This window comes from Trichomonas vaginalis, chromosome V, assembly GCF_026262505.1.
Source record: "Trichomonas vaginalis G3 chromosome V, whole genome shotgun sequence".
NCBI classification, from domain to species: Eukaryota; Parabasalia; order Trichomonadida; family Trichomonadidae; genus Trichomonas; species Trichomonas vaginalis.
The window spans coordinates 5,681,656-5,709,138 of NC_067207.1; the positions used below are offsets into that span (position 1 = coordinate 5,681,656).

Genomic DNA, 27,483 nt, shown 5'->3' on the forward strand with positions numbered 1-27,483 from the left:
TTAAATATATTTTTTTATTCGATTATAAATGAGAAGACGTTTCACTAGTCAAAAGAACACTAACGCAAAAGCAGAGATTACGGTTGGTTATAACGTAAATGATGATAAATCACGAATTATTCAAAATGTTAAAGTTAATGTTAGCCCTGAATTAACAAGGTCAGCAACTCAACCAAATTTATTAACTCGTGACTTACCGAAAAAGGAGGAGGAGCAAAATAAAGAAGATGGAGACCCAATCATTTTATCTGAACCCGGTAAAGAACCTGTTGAAATTCCCACTTATCCAACATACCCCCACCTCTTTCATCAAACATCGAGAACCCATATAAAATAGACATTAATTCTGAATTAATGAAAATTTACCGTGATATAATAATTAATAATTATGATTCAATAATAAATTTAATTGATCAATCCGGTTTAATTATTTTACCTTATGAATCATTAATTCACATTATCGCCATTCTTTGTGATGTTCAAGATTCAGACGTTAAGATTCAATTTTTCATAGATGATGAGGTTTCATGCTGCGGAACAGTTGCAAAAATAAATCCTATAAAGGATATTAGCACAATTAAGATATCAAAGAACGGAACAACAACTGAACTTCATTTAACATATAATGATATTTATAATAAAATAGTTGATGAATATAAAATATCACTTGAAAAATTCTTTGTTAAGGCTATTTAATATTCAAGCATTAACATTATCGAATAATAATCCTTTGAATCATAATCAATAATAATTGACCTTTCACCAGTTTCTATCGTTTGTTTTATTTCTTTTTGTTCCCCACTATCCGGATCGGTCATTGTAATTGTTTTTGTTATAGTATCAGCTTTATCTTTAACTTCAATCTTTTTTCCATCGGGATATTTAAACCAAAATTCCAAAAATTCGATATTGTCAATCTGTTCATATTTTAATCTATCAATTACATTTTTAATACCATCTGAAAATCTTATGAAATGGTCATTATATGGGTTTGATTGAACTAAATTTGAATGAAGTGAAATATAACCTGTTGATGAATATGACACTGACTCATATTTTCTGAAAACACTAAAATTTATAACATGAATGAATTTCTTATTCGTTGAATTTATGAATTCTTGAGGTAATCTTATTCTAGTTTTATTTATCACTGGAAAATAACGCTTTACCATATTTTTAATCGTAATAAAAAATGTCAATTATCAATATTATTTCGAATAATAACTGTGAATTAAATTTAACAGTTAGCGGAATTTATAATGTTACTCTCGTTTCTGTGAGTGGTAAATTTAATCCCATTCTTTTAGACCCTTCAGATTATATATCATTTATTAAAGATGACCATGAGCCGCATAGCGGCGATCGTAGACCTTGAAAAACGTATGATATGTATATAAATAATGTGATAGCGAAATGGGATATTAACATGATTTTAAGTTATTTAAATGAATCATTTATCGTATGGTATGAAGAAAATTTTAAATCAAAACCTGATAAACTTTTTGAACTTGATGAAATAAATAACCTTATTAAATTTCCGCTGAAAATTAAATTTTGTACTCCTCATCTTCGTTCATTGTTGGGGATATTAAATTTTGAAAAAGATGTTGGGGATGTTTTGTATTCTGACACTGGTTCCAATTTCATTTTAATCAAATGTGATAAAGTTAATACCCCAATGAGATTTTCACATCAAACATTAGACCCTAACTCTTACCCATCAATACAAAACATTTTATCCATCAACTTAAACACATTTTCTTTATCATATCCGTTTCAATTATCCGGGAATTCATTTATTCTTCATTCAAAAGATTTATCAAATATTAAATTTAGAATAACTGACCTATTTGATTGTGATTTAGAATTTATGAATGAAATATTATGGCAATTTCAAATAGAGAAAATAGCTGATGAGATAACGGATTAAATATTTATTTTTAAATCGTAATAAATGATTAAACAACAGCAACTTAAGGCGCAAAGCGCCCAGGTCCTTCAGACCATTACATACGCCACATATGCATATAATTCAAAGACGGCAGAACAAACGCAAAGGTTGAAATATGGAGATTTGGAGATAGTATTGAAAAATGACCATTTCGAATTCGTTTGCAAAGGTGGTGCAGTGATATCAAATATAAAAGAAATTTTATTTATGAATTCAAAAATTAAAGGAATAACGGATGATATAACATCAATTCCACCAGAAGAACAGAGATATTACGCATTAAATGCATTTCCTAAAGTTTTGAAGATTGGAAGATTTAATTTAAATGAGGAATTCATAGAAGGTTTCCTAAATGACATAATGAAGAAAGCAATTTGTTTATGTTGATGAAAAAGATAATGAAATTAAAGAAAAGGTTGAATGGTATCATGAATGGACATTGGAGACTTTTAAAGTTAAAGCTGATACAGAATGGGTTTCAGGATGTTTAGACCTTAAAGCAGATAAAACTTATGTTAATGATGAATTAGAGAAGAAAGCAGATAAAACATATGTTAACATGAGTTAGAGAAGAAAGCAGATAAGGAAAAAGTTATTTCATTTATTAATACTGAGTTAGCAAAGAAAGCTGATATATCATTTGTTAATGAAGAAATAAAACAATCAGAGGTCTATTTTACTCCACCATTTTTAAATTTTATGAAATCATCAGATAAAACCTTTGATATAGATTCTTTTGAATGGATATGTTTCGATGGAGTGACCACGTATTTATTTTATACAGCTGGAGTGCTTTATTATTTTAAAACAAATGATTTTAAAAACTATGAATCATTTACTCCATCTGTTTGAATCCTGATACACGAAAGCCAATCATTAATCCAAGAATTTTATATGTTGAATATAATAACGGTAAATTTATGGAATGATAACGGTTGGAGATGATTTTTGCCCTTGTTATTCATTCGATTGTATCCAATGGTTCAAATGTAATTTAAATCAAGATGCTAAATTTAAATATCCAAATAATCCTATTAGATGCGTTAATAATAAATGGGTACTAATTTATGAAGTCAATCAAATTTTCATTAGTGAGGATGGGATAAATTATTATATGTTTAGTATGATGTCATCAGATTTGGAAATTGATTATACAAGTAAGTGGTATTACATTAACAACATGTATTTTATCCTACAAATGATAAAATTTATAGATCATATTCAATACCATTTGGTCGTTTTGAACAAATTTTTCAAGCTGATGGAGACATTGAAGCTTTATGTTATGCTTCAAATGTTTGTGTTCTTGTTTCAGGTGGTATGGTCTATTCATATCCTGTAAGTTATAACAGACATATTTATTTATCACAAGATTTTTCACAGGATCCAGAGAAAACACCAAGTTGGGAATTGGTTTATTCATTCACTCCAAAATTACTCGAAATTATAGATTTACTAATTTATTTTATATTGATGGGTATTTCATTGCTTTAGGATGTGGTGATTTAGTAAATATCAGTAGTGATGGAAGAAATGGTCTGAAATCACAAAATTTCAAGATGTTAGAAAAGCAATTTTCAAAAATAATACGTTAATATTGATGACAAGACCAATTTTAATTTCTTACCCAGTTTCAATATTATATAATAAATTCAATATTCATAATGGATTAAATACAATTCTTGAGATGATTTACCCCATTGGTTCAATATATACATCAATGAATTCAACAAATCCAGCTGATGTATTCGGTTTCGGTACATGGCAACAAATAACCGATCGTTTCCTCTACTGTGCTAATAGTTCAAAACAAACCGGTGGAAGTAAAAAGATTACTGGCGAAAATTTACCTGCTCATAGTCATTATGTTAATTTAAACACTCAAGACTCGGGCTGGCATAGTCATACTTATACTAATTCGTTTGAATATCCTGATGGAAATAATGGATTTCCTGATGGATGGTCTGATAGAGACGCTAGCAGGGGTAAATATTGGTATGGTAATAAAAACAGATGGAATGAAGGATATACTTCAAACGGTTCGGGTACACATTCACATAATGTTTCAAGATATACACAAACGACAGGAAGAGGTACAGATTACATGCCACCTTATATGACGTTTATGCATGGTTTCGCGTTCAATGAACGCTCAATGTTTGTTTCACAAACTTTAGAACGGCATAATTTAAATTTTTATTTTAGTATAAATGAAGATTCTACCATATGGTGTTATGGGAAGAGATAAAGATGGAAACCCAATATTTGATCCAAAGTTAAAATTAAAGTTGCTGAAACCAAAACAGGATGAGAAAATGAGAAAATGAGAAAAAAAAAATTTAAATTATGCAATTTTATTTTTATCATAAATGACAAAATTAATTAAGCCAACTATTTCTAAATTAATGATACCAATGAAATCATTTCATGGAGTACTTATCCCAGGTTCTTCACAATTAGCCGGGGCAAGTGTTGTGGCTCAAGGTGGAACATTAGCGAATCCATTCAAATTAACTAAAGATGAACTTAATAAAATGATGATAAAATAACTGATAACAAAATTTTATTTTTATATAAATGGATACCCCACAAGCTCAAAATTTACCACGAATCATAACAAGGGAGGAAATGATAAAAATGATGCAAGAACGAATTAAAAACAACAAACCACGAAAACCGAGAAGATGCGGTTATGCAGTAATGATGGAAAGAAGAACCCAGAAAGGTTCGGCGTCTCGAAGAGACGTTGTCGAAGAGGAATAAAAATTAAATTTGGATTGAGTTTAAAAATTCATCTTTATTAAATTCATCTCTTCCAATCAATTTATTTATTCTATTAAATTCTTTTATTTTTGCTTCACTCAGTTTAAGGATTGAACGGTAAGTTTCTAATTTTTCGATTATTTCTTTCCTCTCTTTATCGTTTTCAGTTCCTTTAGTTTTATGGGCATCAGCCCCACCGCATTGCGGCTTCTTTTTGTAATAGCATATTTTTGATTTAATTCTGTTTAGTTTCTTTTTATATTCATTGTCTGGACTCTGAATCTTAATTGAATCAGGACTCTTGGCTGCTTTGTTGTCACTCATTTCTTACGAAATAAAAAAATTAAATATTATTTAAATATAATGGAGTAATAAAATAAATCGGAATTTCTATTAATTTATTGTCAACTTCAACTAATGCATTGCCGTTAATATATCTAACAAATTCAGCTATTGTGTCAAATCTTCGTCTTCTTTTTGTCATTGATTTATCAGTTTTTCCATAATCGAGATGAATCAAAACTTTATCCCCTTGTTTAAAATTCATGAGCCCCGAATTAATTTGTTCACGTTTAACATCATTTAACCTTTCCATTTGCTTTCTAATATATTCCCATTCTTTTGAAATATCATTTTTCATTTCCACTGGTTTCATGTTTATAGTTCTATGCCATGTATTATTGTAATAATATACTAACTGCTGTATGATGGAGTCATGATTTCCATCCCAGTATATCCGACCGTTAACCCCTAACGCATCTCTAAGAGTTCTCATTACCACATCAACTATTTTATTATGAAACGTATATGGAGAAGATGAGAAGTAAAAATTAATTTGTGGGAAATAATGAGCCATAGCTGCCTGAAATCCTTTATCACCATCACCCCTTATATTATCTACTCTTTCATGATCTAGTAAGTATTGAATAGCTCTTCTTGTTTCCTGTTCTGTTTTCCCTTTCACTGGAATGCAATATAAATATCTAGTGTTAATGTTAATGGCAAATAAATAAGTAAGGTTTCCTTTTGAATATTCCAGATGATCGATTTCGTATGAATATGGATATGGTGCAAATGAAGGGCGACTAAATTTTTCCTTTAACGGTTGAATTTTCGGGTCAATTGGTTTATTTAATATCTTGAAATCCTTTTTAAAATCTTTTTGCTTCTTTAATGTTTGAAATGGATATAATAAAGTGAATGATGAAGGATTAACTGAAGGAGGAGGAGGTACTGTCGTTGGAGGTTTTGGTGTTGCAGTGGTTTAATTTTATCTGCTTTGATTTTGGATGATGAAGTTTTAGTTGTTGATTTTCCTTTCATTAATTCTGGATGTATTCTATTCATTTGTTTTAAATATGCTGTATATAAAGGTTTGATATACTTTCCCGCTTCGAGTTTATGTTGAAGGATGAATTCCAAAAGTTGATCTTCATTTAAAAGTCGGGCTGAATATGGTTTAACTAATGAATCATAAATTAAAGCTTGTGCATCATTTATGGTCTGAAAGACTTGGGCGTTTTGCATCTTTAGCTGTTGAACATTTGCTACTTTCTCTTTTGGTGTTGTTTTCGGCTTTTTCTTCTTTTGTTTTTTTCCCTTTGTATATTCATTATTTTTAATTTTGTCTTTAATTTCAGAAATTATTTTATCATGATATTTCAAAATTTCATTTTTATAATACGAATAATAATAATCCATATCATCACCCGTTATATTTTTATTATGTTTTTGGAGATATGATTTTAATTCATAATAATTAAGAAAATTTTGATTAAGTACTAAATCATCAATTAAATTTTCTAAATCTGCGTTATCCATTTATATAAAAATAAAATAAATGTTTTAAGGGTGCCCACCTCTTTGAATCATAGTATCAAAACCATTATTTACATATTGAATCGCATCATTAACGGTTCCTCCTTCTAAAACGGTATCAAATGGTGGAGTCCAGATTTCCTGATGATGATCATAAAATCCAGCAAAATTAACGTATTATTAGGTAAAATATGAATCTCAGCGGTATATCTTCTATCTAAATTTGGATGCCTTATATGTATACCATTACTACCCGGATAAAATCTCAAACCTTGATTTTGTTGACGCATCAAATTATTGAAATTTCTTTCTTCAGGGGTGAATGTTCTTCTCCGTTGATGCTGTGGTGGTGGTGGTGGTTGCTGCTGTTGATGCTGTGGTGGGATTTGAAAAATTCGTTGCGGTTGATTATTTGGAATCTGAAAGTTAAAACCATTTGGTATAAATCTATTCGGTTCCTTTTGTCTCTTCTGTGGCATTTTATTAAAAATAAAATTTTAAATTCATGACTCAACCCCTACGTTTTTAAATTGTATTAAATAAATGGCATACAACATCCATTTTCACAACATACAGCCTTAGTGTGTGCTCCTGTTAATGCAGTCTTACCGATTGTTAAGCGAGTCATTGACCCGTTTTTAAGTTGTAAATTAATATTCTGACCATCAAATATCACTTTATCATTTATTATATCCAAATAATTTTTAGGTGTTAATTGTTTATTTTGTCGTAAACTAACACCTTTCATTTTTTGTGCAATCTTTTTAAAATCACTTCCATCAATTGAACCGTTGAATGATGTATAACACTTAGGGCATAAAGCAACCATGTTATCACCTTGTTTCTCAATTGCTAAACCCAATAACTTCTTCTCATGTGCTTTTTCTTCAGCTTTATTCTTTAATTTAGGTTTAAATTTCTCATCAAAACAGAAGAAATCAAAAGGTGCGAATTTGAAAATGTTTTTATCATAAAATTGTTTATCGGTAACAATTGCTTGAAATGCTTGAGTGTTAGGAAGATTTGGGTCGCCAGCGATTGCCCAATAAGATGAATCAGTATCACCTTCAATGAAATGAAAACGATTAACATCATGCATTTATACATAAAATCATAAATGAAAACTAAATACCAGTATTTAGCATTATCTAAAGTGAAGAATGCCTCTTGTAAACATGTATCACATCTATAAAATCTATCTTTAAGCATCACTTGATATGTATCCTCACCTATTTCTCTTATGTTTTTAAACTTATTTGACATACATGCAACGCGTGCCTTCTGTGCATTCATTATTTTAGTCTTTGCGTAATTTTGTATTCATTGCATCGTAACCATATGATCCATTAAGTGAAATCTTGCAAAATAAACTTTTTCCTTTATTTCCTTCTAATTCAGCCTTTTGTCTTTCGTTCATAAATTCGTTCGCAAATTCATTAAAACAAGTGTTTTTCGTAAATGTTAAAATTGATTGAATATCATCGATGATAAAATGAAATCTGTCTATTAGATACCAAAGATAATAAGAAGAAAATGGTTGATATTGGTTGTGTGTTGATGCTAACTGAGTTAATTTCCTCTGTTTCTGGTCAACTGGTAGATTGTTTGATTTCATGTAATTATACATAAAACTGCCAATTGTTTTTTCATCTGTGATAATATCTAAGTTTCTTATTATCGGTAAAAAGTTTATGTAATCATTAATGTATTTTTCATCAATGTGACCCTTTACTTCAGCCACGAATAAAGTATTTTTCTTCTTAATTATTCCCAGTGCTTTTGCTTTCTTTGTTGCTGTATCACAAATGATAACACCATTCAATCTTCCCGGCATATACATTTTATGGTCAGTATATTGAATGAAATCATGAGGATTAGATGAAAATGATGAAGGATATAATGAATTAAAATCAACACCAACGAAATGAGTCATAATGTTGGTGGTGTCCTCATTTGATACAGTTTTAGTTTCTGGATATATGAAAGTTTATTAATGTGCGTGATTCCTTTAAGATTTACTCTATGTTGAACATTTGATAGACCACCAGTAATTCCATTACGGAGAATGTGATAAGCTTCAACTGAATCTAAAGTCATTGGTAAATTATTTTTTAATGCATAATTTCTTAAATTGATTCTTAAACGTTGAACATCTTCATCTTTATTTGATTTTACGACATTGCAATAACAACACATTAACTGACAATTTTCTTTGGTATGTGGTTTTTCATTATCGATTCTATCTAATGTTGGTTTATTAGCATATGTAAACGCTTTACCACACATTTTGCATTTAGATGAAAGGATTAAATCGTGATAGTATTGAAAATCATCCATTGAAACATTATTTTTAGTATCCTTTCTGCTTTTTCATCTTGTTTCTTATATGATTCAATTTTATATTTCCAATACTTTTTCGTTAATTCAAAACTTGATTCTATCTCTTCCTCAGGATATTTTTCATTAGGATTAAAGTCTTTATATGCTAAAGCGTAACGAATCATTGAAGCATTCGATGATAAAGAAAGATTATGAAGCATATCAATTTTATAAACAAATGTTTCTTCAATAATTTTATCGATTGGGTCAATCATAATTTCAACATCTTTATTGCAATAATGAATAAAATATTCTAATCTATTCTTAAAATTTTTAGCATCATTGAGATATATTTGATAATCACTATCTGATATAGTTTCTTGAGTTAATGCTGAATAAAATGAATCTTTCGTGAATGGTTCCTCTTTATATAATTCTTCTTCGTAATTTTCCCATGTGATGAATTGATAAGGGAAAAAGGATTTAACACGTGATTTATTGTTTCCGAAATCTTGAGTGAATTGGTCTAATGTCCCACCCGCTATATAATTTCTGATGTCAATAAATCTCAATTCATATGGAACGTTTGTTTTCTTTACAATGATTTGCTTAAATTGTGAAGATGAACCCAGCATTGATTTTATTTTCCATTTTGCAGTGTTTAAATCACGAAGAATTAAATTTAAATCAAACTTTCCCGAATTAAAACCTATGATATTCACTTTATTGAATTCCTCATCTAGAAGTTCTTTAAATGCTTCCTTCTGTTTTTCATTTAATGTATGGGACAAAGTCCCCGCCGTTTGCGGCTTCATAATTCATTGTATTGACTCATATTTGATTCAACAACTAATGAACAGGTTGAAAATAAAAACTCAATCCAATCAGAAATAAAAGAATCACTCGAAGTTAAGCAAAAATTCCTCGTATATGTTTTATCATTTAATTTAACCGTTGATGATACCATGAATGGTTTTAAGTAAGCGTTCAAAGTTGCACACTCAGAAAGTTGTAATTCTTCTTTAGTCTCTAATGTTTCAAAGTCAAAAGTAATATAATATCTTGTCGGTTTATAATATTTCTGCAAATTGTGAGCTAATAACCACTGATATATCTTCTGTTTCGTAATATGTGGTGCATATGGTTGCTGTGTCTTTTGCAATTGAACGTCTTGAATTAATCTTCCATTATTTTCTTTACATTTCTCACAATGCTTTAAAAATCTTCTTTGGTTTTTCCTTTCTGGATCATCACGGATAGAATAAACTTCTTCTTTACAATATGGACAAACTTTATAGCCGGTGAGTGCTTCAACGTCTGTTATTCTGTCAGCGTGAAGTTTTCCACATGGACTCTGTGTTAATAAAATATTTACTGTTTCAAATTCTGGATCTATCATTATTGATTCCACTAATGGAAAGTCTACCTTATTTATGTCCACGTCTTCTGGTTGAGGATCACAATAATAGAAATCAATATTAACATTTAACATTCTCGCTAATCTCTCACTTTCTGATGAAATGTCAAACCCTTCATATGCATCTATTGCTTCATTTAAATAGCTTCTACGAGTTTTAGGATTAACACCATCAGGAATGTTATAGAAGCGTTTAAATAACCTTCTACCTTCTGCTCTAATTTGATTATCATTCATTTTAGCTGTTCCGTTTTTGTTCATTTATGTAAGAATAAAAAATTAAAAAATAAATAAAAATAAAGTTTATTTTTTAAAGCCCATAAAATGAATTAAGAACACATAAATTTTTATCATCTGCGACGTGACGAATACATTTTAATTTACTCAAGAATGCGTACCCTGATACATTAAATCTAATTCCTGTCTTATTTAATTTCACAACTTTGAAAAGGAATGTATGAATAGCTATAAAATGATGAGAAGATGTTTTATGGGTTGCTTCCATTTTTTCTGAAATAAATGAATAAATATAATGTTTATAAGTTTTCATATCTTTTATGTTCTTAATAACGAATGGTATAGACCTTTCAACTTCGTCTTCCTTCGGTGCTGTTCTTTCATATGAAACATTATTGGTATCTTCAACAATGAAACCACAATCACACAAAATTTTATAGGTTCCAATGGTTTCTTTTGATATTTTATCTAATAAATCAAAAACTTTATCAACACCTGTGCATTTATTTAAATAATAATTTGTGTAAATATCATGATCTTCTTTCTTAATCGTATTAGTTGCATATGTCACGTTTTTAAGAGCTTTTTTGAATTTTTCGGAATCTAAAGGTGGTGAAAGTAAGATACAGGGTATTCTTCATTATCAATAAATTGTAACTTATGTTTACGAATAAATTTAGTACCTTCTTCTGAAAGTGTTTCGTCTATTTCACCATCTAATAAATTTTGTGTTGATTCTGAGACATAATTTTTATATCTTTCTTCATGAGATTTCTGTACTTCTGATTCTGAAGCTGGGATATTCATTAAACCCTCTACTTCATTTTCATTATATTTTTCAACTTCTCTTAATTCCTTAATTTTTTCATCTATTTCATCTCTTATTTTTTTCAGTCTTTCAATTTCATTGTATTCATCATCTTTAATCCGTTCTTCATAATATTCAGGGAAAACATCAGGTTCTTTAGGTTTTTCTTCTTCAGATGTGGGATATAAGAAATTTATAACATCATCTTTATTCATTTTTCCATCATAATCTAAATCATTTAATAACTCCGCGAATTTTTGACAATTTCTTAAATAATATTTATTAACTTCATAACCTACCTCCTCTAATATATCCTTTATTTCCTCGTTTGTGAATCCTAATTTTTTAACGTTGTTAGTTTTGACGCTCATTTCATACAAAATAAAAAATAAAATAATAAACATAACTAAGTTTTAATTTTTCGTAAGAAGTTTATTTTATTTTTATATATAAATCATTCTTAAGGTCAAACAGACTTCTTATTTTTATATGAATTCCATCCTCTTTAATGTCATCAATGATTTCCATTTCATTATTTTCAATTTCTTCTTCTCGTTTATGAGGTCTTTGATTATGACTCCATTGATTCCATGAAATTAAATATTCTTTATCATTATATTTATACCTCATTAGCTTATTTTGGCTTTCATATTCATTTAATAATTCACAATCTTCATTTTTAAATTGAAGTTTAACCCATTCAGGATTTAAACAATGTTTAATTAATCGCGGAATATCTGACATCATCTATATATAGCTTCTTTTATAAAAGATAAAAAATAAATTATTTTAAAATTAATGTTAATTTTTTTAATGATTTATAAATAAATATATTTTAATGCATCGTCTATATATAGATGTAACAAAAAAAGTCACTAAACCCGTCATATCCTACTACTATTCAATCTTATTGGCCAATTCTCATCGAATTACAGCTTCTTCCTCTGGATAGCATAACAAATATATAACTAATCTAATTTGCTGTCCTTTGCTCAATTTAGCTTTTGATTAATCAACATTCCAATTACTTGCTACTAGAATAACATTCTATTTATTATTAACCATTTTCATAAGTTCTATGGGAACTCATAGTTTAAAACTAGGGTTCAAATATAAACAAATATTTATTTATTTGAATATGTCCTTAAAAATCTTTAATTATCTTGATATATTCGATTTCAATCAATTTGTAACTTTCTTTCAGTCATTTGTTGAAAAGTACATACTCCAGTTTATAGTTACAGGATGTTCCACAATTTTACGATCAATATAATAGACTATTAAACTTAAAGAGTCACTAAATTAATCTCTGACAGGTTAATATTACATGAATTTGCTGCGTGATTTGGGTTCAATTTTATTGCCAGGATTTGATGTTCGTGATTGGGGTCAAAATCATCAAAACTTTTGTTCAAAAGCATCATAAAATTCTAGTGATCATTAATTCATATTTTAAAGTACGGTTTGCGATCTTTATTTTATTTGCAAAATGTCTTCTTTAGCAACATCATTATATGCATATGCATACACAAAATACTCACACACTCAATCTCAAATCTTGCTTCAATACATGGTATAATCACTCAGTATTAGCTCTATTAATAAAGAATTATTTTACAATAATAATATTTATTTTGATTGGAGTATTTTTAAAATCATCAGCTTCATCTTCGATACCACATGCTTTCAAAAAATCATTTTCACGATTAGATTCTATACACATTCAAATAAATTTATGTGAGATGACGTCATCACTTTTACAATCAAACTCAAATTTATCGTATTAAGTAATATTGAGTGGGGGACAAACTCGCCCATTGTCACTTTTTCATTAACCTTAAACTTGTAATTTTCATTATTTTTAATTAACCTTATTTCTTTCCCAATTCCTGATTTATTTTATTCACTTACTATTAAAAGTCACATTTTAATAAAATATAATAATTTATTTATAGCATTTTTTACTATACTGTAATAAAAAATTAATTATAATAAATTAAATGTTTATTAAATCAAATGTTTTCTTTGCAATAATATTTTTAATGTTGAGTAAACAATGTTGGGATCAAGTGTATCATTTTTCAGACCTTTCTGAACAGCTTCAAGCATACTGATGCATTCGACTTTTTTAAATTGTGTCATTTCTTCGAAATCTCTTGTGACTTTTTTGATAACTTTAACACTTCTCTCTGAATCCAGACCTTTAATTTGCAACTTAATCAGGAATGAAGGAACAACACTGGAATATAACTCGATGACAAGTTCATCGAGTCGAAGATTTGGTTGTACACCACTTGTATGTGCCGGATACCATTGTGTCAAATTTTTTCTGAAATTAACTTTAAAAGTACTAAGTAAGATCATGAAGATATAGCAATATATGTTTAAACCAACTTATATTTTGGTTGTACACCACTTGTATGTGCCGGATACCATTGTGTCAAATTTTTCTGAAATTAACTTTAAAAGTACTAAGTAAGATCATGAGATATAGCAATATATGTTTAAACCAACTTATATTTTGGTTGTACACCACTTGTATGTGCCGGATACCATTGTGTCAAATTTTTTCTGAAATTAACTTTAAAAGTACTAAGTAAGATCATTTATTTTTGCATAATATAATGCCAATATGGTTTCTTTTGATTTTATTTCATTTATAAGCAAATCAGATTTACCCAAAAACTCCACTCCATAAGCGTTCATTTGCTAAATTAAAAAGTGACAATGGGCTAGTCTGTCCCTTTCTCAAGTAATATTGAATCGCAAATCATACAAAGGTGGAAATAATACAGATAGGGATAAGTAGCAATTTATCCTTTAACAATTTTAAATGCAGAATTGTTATAGACCGAAAATAGATTTTTTCGGTTTTCTCTTCAAATAATTGAAAGAATGATACTATTATAGGTTTATTATATTATATAGCATATAATCATGCTATAGCCGAAAATTATAAGTTTTGAGAAGATTGAATATAACACAAATAAATTTGAATGTAAGTTAAATTGCTTGTTGTTTTTAATAGCTATTTAATGAGAAATCCAATATTGCAAAATTCAAATTGAATGATTGAAAGAACAGAAAAAGTCATTCTTTTCAATTTCGAATATGTTTCATTGTATTTATAATTAGATGGCAAATAAGATATTTAAACTTAATTTGTGAAGGAAAATTCACAAAATTGAATAAATTCAAATAATTTTTATTCAAAAATAAACTAGTTATTTGAGTTTAATACTAATTATCTATTCAAACTACAAAGTTTGTAATTTAAAATATTTTGTGAGATCAGATTGAATTAATTCAAGGTTCTTTTCAATTAATAAGAAAATCATTTCACCAAGGCGCGATTAGAGCATGCCGGGCCAGAAACAGCAGTAAGATATTGGGCGCTTTCACCCAATCTTATCTGGCACGCAGATGTTCATTATTTTAGGGGTGTTCGTGGCCAGTATATTTATGGCATAATCGACGATTTTAGCCGCAAAGTCCTAGCGTGTATACAAATACCAGATATGCTGGCAGCGACGACAGCGAACGTTGCGGCTTCCGCCTTCATTGAATTTGGCGCCCCTTATTGTTTCTGGACCGACAACGGTTCAGAAAATAGGGGCGCCTTTCAAGATCTACTTGATCTTTGGGGCGTCCAATGGCGGCATACAGACTCTCATTCTCCCTACCAAAATGGGAAGATTGAGAGATTCTGGCCGACATTGGAGCGCTGCCAAAGCATTCAGGCTATTCCTGCCTTTATTTGGGAGTACAATAATAACACACCGCATGAAGATCTCCCAATTAATCCATTAACTGGAACAAATTACACGCCAAATCAAATGTATCAGCTGAAACCGAAATACACAAATGCAAATACAGAAAGGTTGTGGCAAATATGGGATACAGATACAGGCATGACCGCTGTTGACACATTCACAGCGTAATAATAAACATAATTTTTTAATTTCATTTTTAACAAGTTTTTTTAAATGTATGTAATGAATAATTCATTAGAATATGATAATGCACATTGTAACAGAATAGAACAATCACCAAATTTTTTTTTGAAATTAAAAAATAAAAGTAAAAAGTATAAAGTAATCTAACCAAAAAAGATATTTAAAAGAATTTTGGAAAAAACAGAATAAGGATAATGATATTATTTTAGATACACAATCGATGTACTGAAGAATAATACGGTAAAATGATGATATAAAATTAGATTATTTTACAAGTAGCTAAAAGAATAAAACTATAATATAAAATAAAAAAAAAAAAAAAAAAAAAAAAAAAGGGAGTGGGGCTTCCAGGCACTTCGTGCCTTCTAGCCCTGAGGATGATTGGTATAATGAAGTTTTTTTTTCTTGGGGTGGCCTTCCAGGGGCTGCGCCCCTTCTAGCCCACATAAATGAAGTTTTTATTCGGAAAATTGTTAGTCTTCTGGGTCGAAAACATTATATAATGTTTCACTTTTCACAATTATATATATGTTTTCATGTTTTGTCAAGACTTCTTCGTAAATGTTTTGTCAAGACTTCTTCGTAAATGTTTTGTCAAGACTTCTTCGTAAATGTTTTGTCAAGACTTCTTCGTAAATGTTTTGTCATGATTTCATCGTAATGAGCGTAAATGACCAAAAAATAATGTTTATGTTAGAATGTTAGATCTAACACCTTTTCTAACATGTTTTCTAACATCGTAGAAAACTCATGAATTTCATCGTATATGTTTTGTCAAGACTTCTTCGTAAATGTTTTGTCAAGACTTCTTCGTAAATGTTTTGTCAAGACTTCTTCGTAAATGTTTTGTCAAGACTTCTTCGTAAATGTTTTGTCAAGACTTCTTCGTAATGAGCGTAAATGACCCAAAAATATAATTTAGGTGAAGAGGTGAGATGTCACCTCTTTTCTCACCTGTTTTCTCACCTCATGAATTTTCATGATTTCTTCGTAAATGTTTTGTCAAGACTTCTTCATCGTAAATGTTTTTAACTTCACTTAAAATGCCACGTAAGCTACGTAAGAATATACGTAAGAGGAAGAGAGCATTGAAACATCCAATAGTAAGACTGACACCACAACAACAGTTGCAACAACAAATGCTGAATGACCCCACTATGTTGCAACAAATGTCAAGCAATCCTATGCTTTTAAACCGAGTTGTTGGTGCACAGAGTGGAGGTTTAAGAGCGGCACTTTTAGCGAAAATGGCAGGCTATGGTGGAGCTGCAGACGGAACAGCATATAACCCTCAAAGTCAAATGAATTTGAGTTCACTCAAAAATCAAATAACAGATGTCAAAAAGTCAAACATAGACATACAGAAACAAATAAGTGAAAACGAAAAGAAACTAGAATATGACAGACACACAAAGAAACTCAATGAGTTAAACGTAGAGAAAAAGAAGAAAGAAGAACAACTGAAAGAACTAAGTACAGAGGAATATGCAAAAAAAGTGTCAGAAAAAGCAGCAGAAGTAGCAAAAATGGAACAAGATGTCATAAATTTGAAAAACCATACTACTCAATATAAAATACTGAAAGATGAAGAGATAAAACAAAAAGCCCTGAGACATATATGGATAGCGATGAGTAATAAAAGAAAGTTGAAGCAAATGTAAAGGCAGAAAACTTTTACAGTTGCAAAACCAAACCGTACAGTATGAAAACTTAGCACAAGAAAGTAAAAATAACGACGCGGCTATGCAAAAGGCAATGAAAAGCGCGCAGAATATATAAAAGCTAACAATGACTGGTTAGATGCCCAAGCCAACGCTAAAGCAGCCCAACTCATAGGGTCAATAAGGACAAAAATACAAGCGGATGAAGACAGTTCAAATGAAGCTTTAACAAATGCTGACTTTAAGAACGCCTTCGAAGCTCTTCATAGTAAGGTGAAACAAGTGAACGACTTCTCATCTGGAAAGAAACTGAAGTCTGAAGGTTTCGACAAAGAGTTAAAGGAAGTAGCACAAAATATGACGAAAATAACAGATGCAGCAACGAGACAGGCAGTTCAAAGTGCCTATGACGCCGTTAGAGCAACTGTTGTGAAAAGTCAAGAAAAAGAGTTACAACAGACCAAAACAGACCTAGTAAATGCTTTCTTAAAAACGAAAAGTCAGGTAGGACATTACGCTGCAGATGGAACATATGTGCCAGCTGGTGGAATTTATATACCACCAAACCCTCCAAGAGAAGCACCTGCACCAGGACTACCTAAAACATTTACATCGTCACATGGACATAGACACAGGCATGCACCAAAACCAACACAACAACCAACAGTTCAAAACCCTGCACAACAACAACAACAACAACAACCAACACAACAACCAACAGTTCAAAACCCTGCACAACAACAACCACAAACAGAGCAAGGACATAAAAGAAGTAGAGAACAAGGAAACCAAGAATTCTTAAAAATGCTTAAAGAAGAGTGTGGTTTCCCAGATACTGTTGACTTTAGTGACAGATATAAAGAAGCTATTAGAAAGTTCAAGGATGGAAATACTGACCGAACCTATTTAGCTTTATGGCTCAGCACCAAAACGGATATAATCTCAAACCTGGAAAATACAAGCTCGCTAAGGGATATGATTTAATAGCATATCATCCAAATGACATGGATGATTTACTCCGAGATATTTTGATGTCAGAGCAAATGACAATTCAACTTTCGTCATGAAACGCGTAAAAAATAGAGACGGAACGAGAAAAGCAAAAGCTTATGAATGCGGATGACGTAGATAGGGAAATTGTTGAAAACGGTCTCGGAATATATGAAATGCCAGCAGATGAGGTACAAGAAACTCCACAGGAAGAAGTTCAGATACAACCAGACATGGAAGAAATAGTTCAGCAACAACAGCTAGAAGAGCCTGAGAAACGAACAAGTCCTTCCTTTGGAAACTAACTTCACAGAACTAGATGAAGATTTGGAACAGCCGAAAAATCTTGACCCTCAACAAGAGTATGCGGAGAATATGGAATCTTTCCAAGAGTCTAAGCAAAATTCGGCTGACATAGTAGAAGAATATCGAAAAATGTTTGCCGACATACAAAAGACTCCAACATCAGATGAAAATATCCAGCATAGAATGGAAAACTGAAAAAAAAATGTACACAAATACAACAACCCTTTTTACTTACGAGCATTTAACGTTCAATCTTCGGATGAACTCGGTGAAAATAAAAGGTTAAATTTCAAGAAAACATATAGAAATGAAACATTGTTTAAAGTTCATTCAGAACCTAACCAAGATGGAAACAAACCTACTTTTGTTTCTGCAGACGATGGAACTACAATGAGATGGGGTCATAAAGCTAACCCGGATAGGTGGTTCATAAACTTACAACCACAATTCCAAGAAGTTGTAGACGCAATGGAAGTCAATGGTGAACCAGATATAGCTGGTATTTTAAGCGCGGCTTTAATGCCATTGAAAGATATGAAACATGCAGATATTTTGGACCAGTATGAAATGAACATGGCTGATGGAAATATAACACCTGACGTTCTAGAACATTTATCTCAAAGAACTACACAGAACCATAGAGATGGTATATTTGGTGAAGAGTTTAGAAAAGAAAAGTTATGGACAGAGAAGGAAGAGAACCTATTGTACATGACCTTGCAAACGAAAGTTTACAAAATGTCATAAAAACTTACTTTGCAGACAATGAACCGAGAAGGGATGAATATTTAAGAAAACTCAAATGGACAGTACCAAATGAAATGTTAGTATTGAAAAACATGTTCCTTGACAAAATAAAACCAACTACAGAAATAAATGACGCAAGACTGAAAGATTGGGTAAAAGCTTTCCCATTCACAAAAGATATTATTGGTAACATGGAAAGAAAACCAGAATGGCTACAAAAACATATATTTGGAAACGAGCATATTCCATATGGACAGGCACTGTTTGAAGAGCTTTGAACCGGAAACTCAGGAAAGAGTCATGCAAACAATACGCGAAGACTCAAATACAGACTATGACAAACTCTTTCTAGGATATAGGTTTACCTGAGATGGGCGACCAGAGCCAAAAGGCAAAAAGGACATGGGAAATTTGCAACATACTAGATGAACATAATGCAAAGATGCAACAACTTCAAGCAGAGGGCAATGAAGGAAAAAGAAGAGTTAAAAACTCAGTCAGGAAGAAAGTAAAGCTTGTTCCACGTGGGTTTTATTATGACATATAAATCCAACTATTCTATATTTTTACTCATATGAAATGTACGCCGCTCAGAATATAACGCCAACAGTTTTGGATGCTATGAATGGAAATGTTTCCGAATGGTATAACGAATGCGACAATGCCATTAGAAGGTCAGAAATAGTTCCTGGAACTTACGAATATACAACTGCTGTTTCTTATGGAAACGTAGGTGAGTTTGGAGAAGGTTCTTCAACAACAGTAGATATTGCTTGCGACAGGTTTCATATAATTTCTATTGACAAACTCTTTCTTATACGTGGAACAAGACATTGAAATAAAACCTTCTGCCAAGTTGTCTGACAAGAAAGGTTGCAATGGAATTTTCTATGTCGGATACCAATATGCTCCAGAAGTTTTCATGGGATATAAGATATATTCTAACTCTGACTTAGTTCAAACAGTAACATGGGCAAACTATGAATGGTTCGCTTTGAGAAACTCAGTACAACCACAAGCTAGAGAACAAACAGACCAGTATGCAACTATTGAGAAAATAAGAAGACTTGACCCTAACGTTCCAGGAGTTTATGTTAACCTTTCTGGACAAACTGCAGCAGCAGTAACCAAAGTAAAACTGAAACTTAGAGTTCCTTTGTCATCTTTCCTCATCTTCAGGTTTTTAAGATACTTGCCAAACTGGGCAGGAAAAATTTCTATCGAACTTACTCCAAGCAAAAATAACTTAGTCATTGCACCAAACACAAGACCCATTCACTATTACAGACGTAAAGGGAACAAATCAAACGTCATTCGCCGAATTTTGCAAAGACAAAGTTGACTTAGACTTTGGTTTCTCAAACTTCAACAATGAAGTAAACTATTATTTCAATGCTGCTGGAACTGCTTGGACCCAGTTAAGTTCACATGCGAAAAATTTGAATGCAAGAGAATAGAAAGCAGACTTGCAGTCTATATGTTGGACCCAGATATTTCAAATGCTTTAGCTGCCAAATATATTGCAGTTCCACTTATGTTCCCTATACACCAAATATCTGTCAAAGACTTTGCAGGTGAAGTTGGAACCAAAGTGCTGACCCAGGTGCAAGAACAGATATTGCTTTTAACAACTCAATGAAACATGCAGATACTATGTTTTACTGTTCAGACGAACTATAAATGACTATTCTTGTTTCTACAACCCTGGTATTAAATATCATATAAACATAGATGGCAAATATTATCCAAGAGAAGAATATTCTACAGTTGAGGATATGAGGTCATACAACTTGACATTAGATGCTATGACTTTAACAACAACTTCACAACAACCATTAACCCTGAAATGCAAAGTTCTATTATGCCATATGTGAAAGTATGGACTCATACAGGAGGTCAAAAACTCAATATACAAATAGAGACCGTTCAAACTTTTGGCTTGGCATTCCATTTGCTGACTCAGAAGACTTTATGGGTGGTATTTCAACTGTTGGTACAGTTCAAATACAATATACTGGTGACAGAGACGGTCCAGATGAACTGAGAGCAAAGAAGTTTACAAAACCAATAGCACTTTTCACGGAAGATGCTCTTTTGAAGATTCGTTCGATGAAACCTGCTGGGGCTCCTCAGATTGGCATAACGACAGCTTCCATCGAGCAGATTTTGGCAGCAGGTCAGTAAGTTGTTCTTGAACTGACTTCTCTCCGTCAAATATTGACAGTACGCCAGTTTTGACATAATATTGTATTATAAACTTTCCTTTAGAAATATCGGTCAGTTTTGTTGTTATATTTTTGTCTGCTTCAAGAACTTTCACCATCTCGGTTATACCAACTTTCTTTGCTTTATGAAAATATTTTGGTTCAGCAAAGACTGCTATTCTATAACATTTTCCATTGTTTGTATAAAGAACTATTCTGTCAATGTATTTGTATTGTTTGTGAGTATAAACCTTGTTTTGCTTCAATTCGAAGAGATATCCGAATACGTCCATCTTTTTATTCTAAATAAAATGTCATTTCCGAAAAATAGAAGCGTGAGTGTTTCAAAAGGTTTAATGGCGGTGGCAGATGTGAAGTTAAATTCACCAACTCAAACAAACAGTCAAAGTGTTGTTGTCAATGTCAAAGACAGAGATGTTGAAGTGGGGAAACCATACGAAGACCAAGATGGTATAACAATTGTTCCTGTAAAAGAACAACCAACATATCCTGAAGTTAGCAGAGACTTAAGTTCTGTTGCAGATATTCGAAACGACTACCAACAACTTAAAGACAAACTTCAAACTCAGGAGAAGATTTGTCAAGCTTTAGGTATAATGTTAAACTTGGTCGAACACAACCCTGTAAAAGTGAACTCATATGTCATTGCACCTCATGAAGTTTTGAAAGAACTATTGAAACTTTTGACAGAGGCAGACGATATAAACATCAAAGAAATAGAACCCGACATTAGTTGCTGTGGTGTTTCATATAATGTCATTGACAAGATATACGTTATGAAAGGAGGTGAAACGTTGAACTTAAAGTATAGTTTCCCAGACGTCATAAAAATATTTGACGACCACAACATTTCATTAAAATTTATTTGCTAAGTAAATGGCAGAAGATATAATGGTTTATACTATTACGACTAAAAACCCTGAGTCATATAATTCTATAACAACAAACTTACAAAGTCCTCAAGGACGATATTGTAAACTAACTTTAAACACAATGACGACTAAAGCCTGTTTTGCTCTTTTGACACCAGAAGATTTTATTGTTGTGAATGGTAAAAAATACTCCTTTGAAGATACTTACTCAGATATACCACCAACAGGTTTTGTTGACTTATTTAATACTTTAAGGACGGGTGTAACATGTGCTGCAACTAGAGCAGGTTTCATTATGTTTGGATGTCCGACTGAGTTTACTATAAACAATATGAGCTATAATACAAAACTTATTTCTGGTTTTTACTACCAACAGTTTCCTATAACAGGAAAAGGTGTCATACAAGGAATGTCTATTCCATTGACATTAAGCACACCAATCTTATATATTGTTTCAAACTTAGGTTCAAAGTGTTATTCGAATGTCGACAGAAACTATTATGACCAAAAGATACTTATGCGTATAAACAATACTTTCTCTGCTGGTTTGCCTATTGTTCATTCGAATGCAGAATTTTCAACCTTAGTGAACTCAAACACTTTGGCAAGTATAACGTTGACATTAGTTGACGCAAACTTTGTTCCTGTAAAACTTTTATGTCCTATGTATTTGTCAATGACGGCAGAAAGTTTCGAATTGGAAGATACAACTGGTGAAAGTATTGTATTACAAGAACAACTTCAACAACAAATAGCTCAAGACACAAATGCAACAAATGGAACAAATGCAACAACAAATAGCTCAAGAATAAAAAAAATATTTTTTTTATTTTTATAAAAAATGTACAGAATAGATGTTTCAGATTTTTATGACTTCCAAGCATTCAGAAATATGTGTCCATTTAGAGACTATAACAAAGCAGTCGAGAATTTGAAACGTTTAGTCATTTATGTTGACTCTGCCCGCAGAATGTTATGTCATGAAAGAATGGATGTTGTCTTTAACAAACCAAGAGCAACAATAGTTTCAGAACAAGAATGTAGACAAAAAACTTAAGAAAATAAAAGTCGTACAAGTTTGGCATGAAGATGTTAGATGCTTGGATATCTTATTGTCAAAGTTAGAAGATTTTCAGTTCAAGGTATAAAGTTCTATACACCTTCTCCAAACTTCTATTCTTCTTCACTGGATATAAATATGAACAAGTAGAATGGAAAGAAAATATTATAGAAGCTTGAGAGAGACCTTGCCAGACTTCATACTACCGTTTTCTTCGAAGAGATAGACGCCATCTGGAAGGTACTCGGAAAGGACAGAACATGCAACACGCGTAATTCGTGAACACAGAATGAAGAAGGAATTGTCGAGGAAGAAGAGGAAACACGAAAGAAGAGGAAGAGGAAAGAAGAGGAAGAAGAGAAACCACGAAGAAGAGGAAGTTTGGGCAACCCTTGTTGCGATGACACTTACGAAATTTCCCAACCCTACCCCATCAATCCGCAACACGGGAGACCGGCAAGTTCTTACCCCAGTCCTCAACAACTTGGGACACTTGAACCTTAACCTTCGGAATCGCGGTTCAATTTCCAATGGGCAAGCTTGTCGCAAATTCAATGGGTTCCAAATCCAGGCAAGAAGAACGAAAGGTCAAGACACATTGACGGTGACAAGCTCAACAACCGTAAGGAGAACCTCGAGTGTTCTAAGAGTAAAAAATTTTATTTTAGGGGGAAACCCCAAGTAAATTTAGGTGTTTTATTTGGATAAGTATGTGAAATTAAGGTCAATTTGCAAAATTAGTCTCCCGACCTTTGAATTGGACTCTTTCCGTTCTCCCAGTTGCGTAGGAGGTCGTCCCAGAGGAAGTTGGTAGATTTGCCAATCAAGGACGATTTGTCTCCCAGGCATTGAGGAATGTACTGCTCGTAGAGTCTCCATGACCTCTCCCTTGCACCGAGACACCCTCTTCCTTGGAACGTAAGGCTTCTTCGAAGTGCTCGAATGCGATTGGCTGCTTGACCATCCGAAATGACACTTTTTGTCCGTTTGGTCAATGTTCGTGTCTCGCTGGCCATATGTCGACGAAAATACAGAAAACAACAGTTATATATGGAGTTTGAGACCAAAGAATGGTGTAACTCGACCTGTCCGATTCAAAGACTCCGAGCTCGAGCGACCATGAAATTAACGAAATTAGCTAGGAAGGAATATAAAAATTTTTTTATTCATGCAATGTTTATTTCTGTGCCGTCATTCAAGTATGCCCAGTAACTTACGCTTGGAGAGGACATGAACTTCGGTGAAAATTTTGTCCAATTTGAATTGACCCATCTTTTCACCGACCATTCCCATTTCAATGAGTTTGTTATAGCCTTCTTCGTTCGTACATGAGTGCGTCAATGTTCTCATAGTAAACCACAACTTTCGATTTGACTTCGGAGAAGAATTTGTTGTAGTTGTCAAGAGACTGCCTTTTGCGAACTGAGGGTAAGACCAATGTTCGACAATAGGTTTTAATGTGGTTTACTAAGCCACTTTGACCTTGAGTGAATTCGTACTTCAAAAACAAAAGGAGAAAACCTTTCAACAAAGTTGTCGACCTTCTCATAATGTTTACTCTTCATCTCTTGAGGTTTTTTAATGGAATATCCCCATGTCGAATTCATAAGCAATTTGAGTGTCATTGCAAGTTGGGGTTTGAAGCTTTCTAATATCATACAGTTGTTGTATGACTTTTCCAACTGTATAGTTCCTTCCTGGGAACATCTCCATCTTCGTTTGGAATTCCAGTCGGGATATATTGGACGAACCTCATGTATGCAGCGTTAGGTCGACATAGTATATCTTTTCGTTTGAGTCGAACTTGTCGCAACCAATTTGGTCCAGTTTGTGGAAATTCAAGTGAGTCTCTTATCTCTGAGAAACTTCTCCTGTTATCTCATAAACATCGTCGAAGCAACCTGTTTCATATAAAACCTTCTGACCTAACTCAGATGCTCTCCAATACAATTTGACGTCAATTGGATGTCTCAATGGAAGTTTGTTTATAGCATCTTGAAGTTCTTGCAACCTCATTGGAAGTTCTTCTGGTTCAGGTTGGTATCCGAACAATCCAACTCCTTTTGGAACAGTGTACTTCTTTTGTGCTAATAACTTTGTCTGGAACAACTTTTGTCTTGCTAACAATGAAAAGTTTGTTTCGTCTTTTGGTACAAAAGTTTCTGTCAGCTTGTCATCTGGAATTGGTTCCAACAAATCTTCTCGAAAAGAATGTTTACAGCTCTGACAATGTTGCACTTGCCTTTTCCGAACAATGGGTTGTGTAAGACTTTCGTTTCAACATGAAGTGGTTGTGGACAATTACAATCTTCAACCATGGTAAGTCTTTGTCAACAACATAGTCGTCATGTGAAGAACCTTTAGCTGTAGGTATGCTGACTCGGATATTGACATTTGCCAACGGTGCAATTTTTGCCAATTGACCTCTGAGATGTACCTTGTCTTCACACATGACTCAAGATACTTCATCTCTCATCTGTAACAAGACAGAGTTCCTGAGACATGTAAGAATACAAGGTCTATGACAATTTGTTTGCAATTGAATTGTAAATTCCATACCTTGTCAAGTCAATGTCAGACTATATTTATGAACGGAAAGTATCCAGCATGTTGTCTGACTGCTTGAGGTTAGGTTGGTACCATTCGAACTTGACACTTGCAATTCCTTCAATTGCATTCAAAATGTCTGAGTCGGAGTCAACCATTTGTTCTCTCTTTGTAGTCTTGAAAGCGTCAAGAAGAGCATTGCAGCTGTTGTGACATTGCCAATGTGCATAGTAAATGTGACCATCCAAATCTGTTATGGTCAATCTGAGATTGTATCCTTTCTTATTTCCATCTTGAATTGCAGCAAGTACTCCCATGAAGCCTTCTTTGTTCTTTCCTTCGTCAAAGTTTACGTAGTAAGTTCGAGCAGATGTAATTTGACTTCTAACTTCACGGTACTTCTCATATGCATATCTTGTTCTTTCCATGGGAGCATGTGCGTCTTCACCTTTTTCCTTTTTTCCTTCTCAAAGGATGCAATTGTCGTCATGTTTCCAGTAGAATCTGGCAAAGCCGTCGTGTCCTAAACTTGAGGTTCACTAACATCGAAAGGCATGTCCATAAGACGTTCTTCTTCTAACCTCTCTAGTCTGTTTGGATAATTTGCGCGTGCTGTTTCCAATTCCATTCGTAGCGAAGACCAGACAATTTGTCATAGACTTTTATTGGCTTTCCCTTCCTATATTTAAACTTCTTTGAAACTCTCCAACCATATCTTGCAACTCTGCTTTTATTCTAGCAGACTTTCTATCCATTCTATATGGGGGCATTTTTATAAAAATAAAAAAATGTTTTTTTCTTTATTAACATAACCGCCTGCTGCCATAAGTCTTTGACGCGCAACCCATACCAGCTAATGAAGGTTGACTTGGTTAGTTTGGAAACTAAACTTTGGTTTTGGTTTATCTTCAGTTTTTGGTTTTTCTTCTTCTAGTCGGTTTTTCGTCACTTTTCGGTTCCTCTGACTTTACCTCACTTGCAGGTATGGTTGTATCGTCAACATCTTCATAAATATCATATGCCATTTGTTTTTGTTTTCCTTTCAACTTTTTGGTGTTGTTGTAAAGTTTAGAATATTTCGACTCTAAAGTCAATGAGATGTTCTATAATGAAACTGTTGGTCAGTGAAGTAAACTTTTCCATCTGTTGTCTCGAAAGCTCCTTCAGACTTCAATATTTTATTTGTGAGAGTCTGTTTCTTTTTGAGATACTAGCCGTTCCATTTCTATGAAAAGTGACTTTATAGTTAGGGTTTGTATTTCCAGACCTGGCCACTTTCTATAATTGAATTTTTCTCTTCATCTGTAAGTTCTTTGACAGGTTTTGACAGATGGTCTGAACTTTTTGTTTGTGGTGTCAATCTACCGTTTCAACTTCTTCGGTCATTTCATCTCAGTAAAAAATTTTAGTTTGGTTTGTTTTCAACTGGTTGTTTAGGTTTTTTAAGTCGGTCTAAAACTTCCTGAGGTATAGGAAGAACTATTGACAACACGTTTGTGTAACTGCTGGAAGTCGACAATCCATCTTGAACCCATTTGTCTCAATGCTGTATTGTTCATTTCATCTCAGTAAAAAACTTTACATTCCCCAAGTTTGAGGTGGTTGCGGTTGGTTATTGTTTACCCACTGTTGTGCATGGTTATATCCTCTTGAAAGAATCTTTCACCTTGGTCCATATAGTGTCCTGCTTGGTTATAGTAGTCATTTGCTTTGTTATAATAGTTTCCTGCTTGTCTTCCTACATTGTCCATCCAGCCTTGAACTTTTCCTCTTGTTTCAGGATTTGGAATAAGATTTGCTGCATCT

The 27,483-nt window shown here is 32.4% G+C and overlaps 5 protein-coding genes and 7 pseudogenes across 12 annotated transcripts, besides 7 other annotated features; 7 read left to right on the top strand and 5 right to left on the bottom strand.

Annotated features, from left to right (window-relative positions):
- Window positions 1-5,795: part of a mobile genetic element that runs on past the window's edge.
- Window positions 29-696, top strand: TVAGG3_0284470 (annotated as a pseudogene). The gene has a single exon. A coding segment is annotated over exon 1 (668 nt).
- On the top strand, window positions 1,955-2,935 carry TVAGG3_0284480 (annotated as a pseudogene). The gene has a single exon. A coding segment is annotated over exon 1 (981 nt).
- Window positions 3,552-4,099, top strand: TVAGG3_0284490 (keratin-associated protein family; the record flags this gene model as incomplete). Its single annotated transcript, XM_051228939.1, has 1 exon — window positions 3,552-4,099. A coding segment is annotated over one exon (548 nt), but the record flags the coding sequence as incomplete, so codon positions are not given.
- TVAGG3_0284500 (uncharacterized protein) lies at window positions 4,718-5,038 on the bottom strand (the record flags this gene model as incomplete). The annotated part of the gene is made up of 1 exon (XM_001279107.2): window positions 4,718-5,038. One exon carries the CDS (start codon window positions 5,036-5,038, stop codon window positions 4,718-4,720), a length of 321 nt encoding a protein of 106 aa, XP_001279108.1.
- A 35-nt stretch (window positions 5,796-5,830) lies between the features above and the next one.
- TVAGG3_0284510 lies at window positions 5,831-6,535 on the bottom strand (annotated as a pseudogene). The gene has a single exon. A coding segment is annotated over exon 1 (705 nt).
- A 24-nt stretch (window positions 6,536-6,559) lies between these two features.
- On the bottom strand, window positions 6,560-7,011 carry TVAGG3_0284520 (annotated as a pseudogene). The gene has a single exon. A coding segment is annotated over exon 1 (452 nt).
- Window positions 7,012-7,829: 818 nt separating this feature from the next.
- Window positions 7,830-8,629, bottom strand: TVAGG3_0284530 (annotated as a pseudogene). Its single transcript has one exon. A coding segment is annotated over exon 1 (800 nt).
- Window positions 8,630-9,371: 742 nt separating this feature from the next.
- TVAGG3_0284540 lies at window positions 9,372-10,529 on the bottom strand (annotated as a pseudogene). Its single transcript has one exon. A coding segment is annotated over exon 1 (1,158 nt).
- Window positions 10,530-11,257: 728 nt separating this feature from the next.
- Window positions 11,258-11,778: a mobile genetic element.
- A 1,330-nt stretch (window positions 11,779-13,108) lies between these two features.
- Window positions 13,109-13,146: a terminal%2Cinverted (terminal inverted repeat of MuDR-5_TvMULE4 transposon ID:TVAGG3_0284560).
- Window positions 13,109-14,063: a mobile genetic element.
- Window positions 14,026-14,063: a terminal%2Cinverted (terminal inverted repeat of MuDR-5_TvMULE4 transposon ID:TVAGG3_0284560).
- Window positions 14,064-15,573: 1,510 nt separating this feature from the next.
- Window positions 15,574-15,672: a terminal%2Cinverted (terminal inverted repeat of Maverick-3 transposon ID:TVAGG3_0284570).
- Window positions 15,574-27,483: part of a mobile genetic element that runs on past the window's edge.
- On the top strand, window positions 16,313-16,643 carry TVAGG3_0284580 (protein of unknown function, DUF4106 family; the record flags this gene model as incomplete). The annotated part of the gene is made up of 1 exon (XM_051228940.1): window positions 16,313-16,643. A coding segment is annotated over one exon (331 nt), but the record flags the coding sequence as incomplete, so codon positions are not given.
- Window positions 16,796-17,994, top strand: TVAGG3_0284590 (annotated as a pseudogene). Its single transcript has one exon. A coding segment is annotated over exon 1 (1,199 nt).
- Window positions 21,534-21,851, top strand: TVAGG3_0284600 (protein of unknown function, DUF4106 family; the record flags this gene model as incomplete). The annotated part of the gene is made up of 1 exon (XM_051228941.1): window positions 21,534-21,851. A coding segment is annotated over one exon (318 nt), but the record flags the coding sequence as incomplete, so codon positions are not given.
- Window positions 22,075-22,882, top strand: TVAGG3_0284610 (uncharacterized protein; the record flags this gene model as incomplete). Its single annotated transcript, XM_051228942.1, has 1 exon — window positions 22,075-22,882. A coding segment is annotated over one exon (808 nt), but the record flags the coding sequence as incomplete, so codon positions are not given.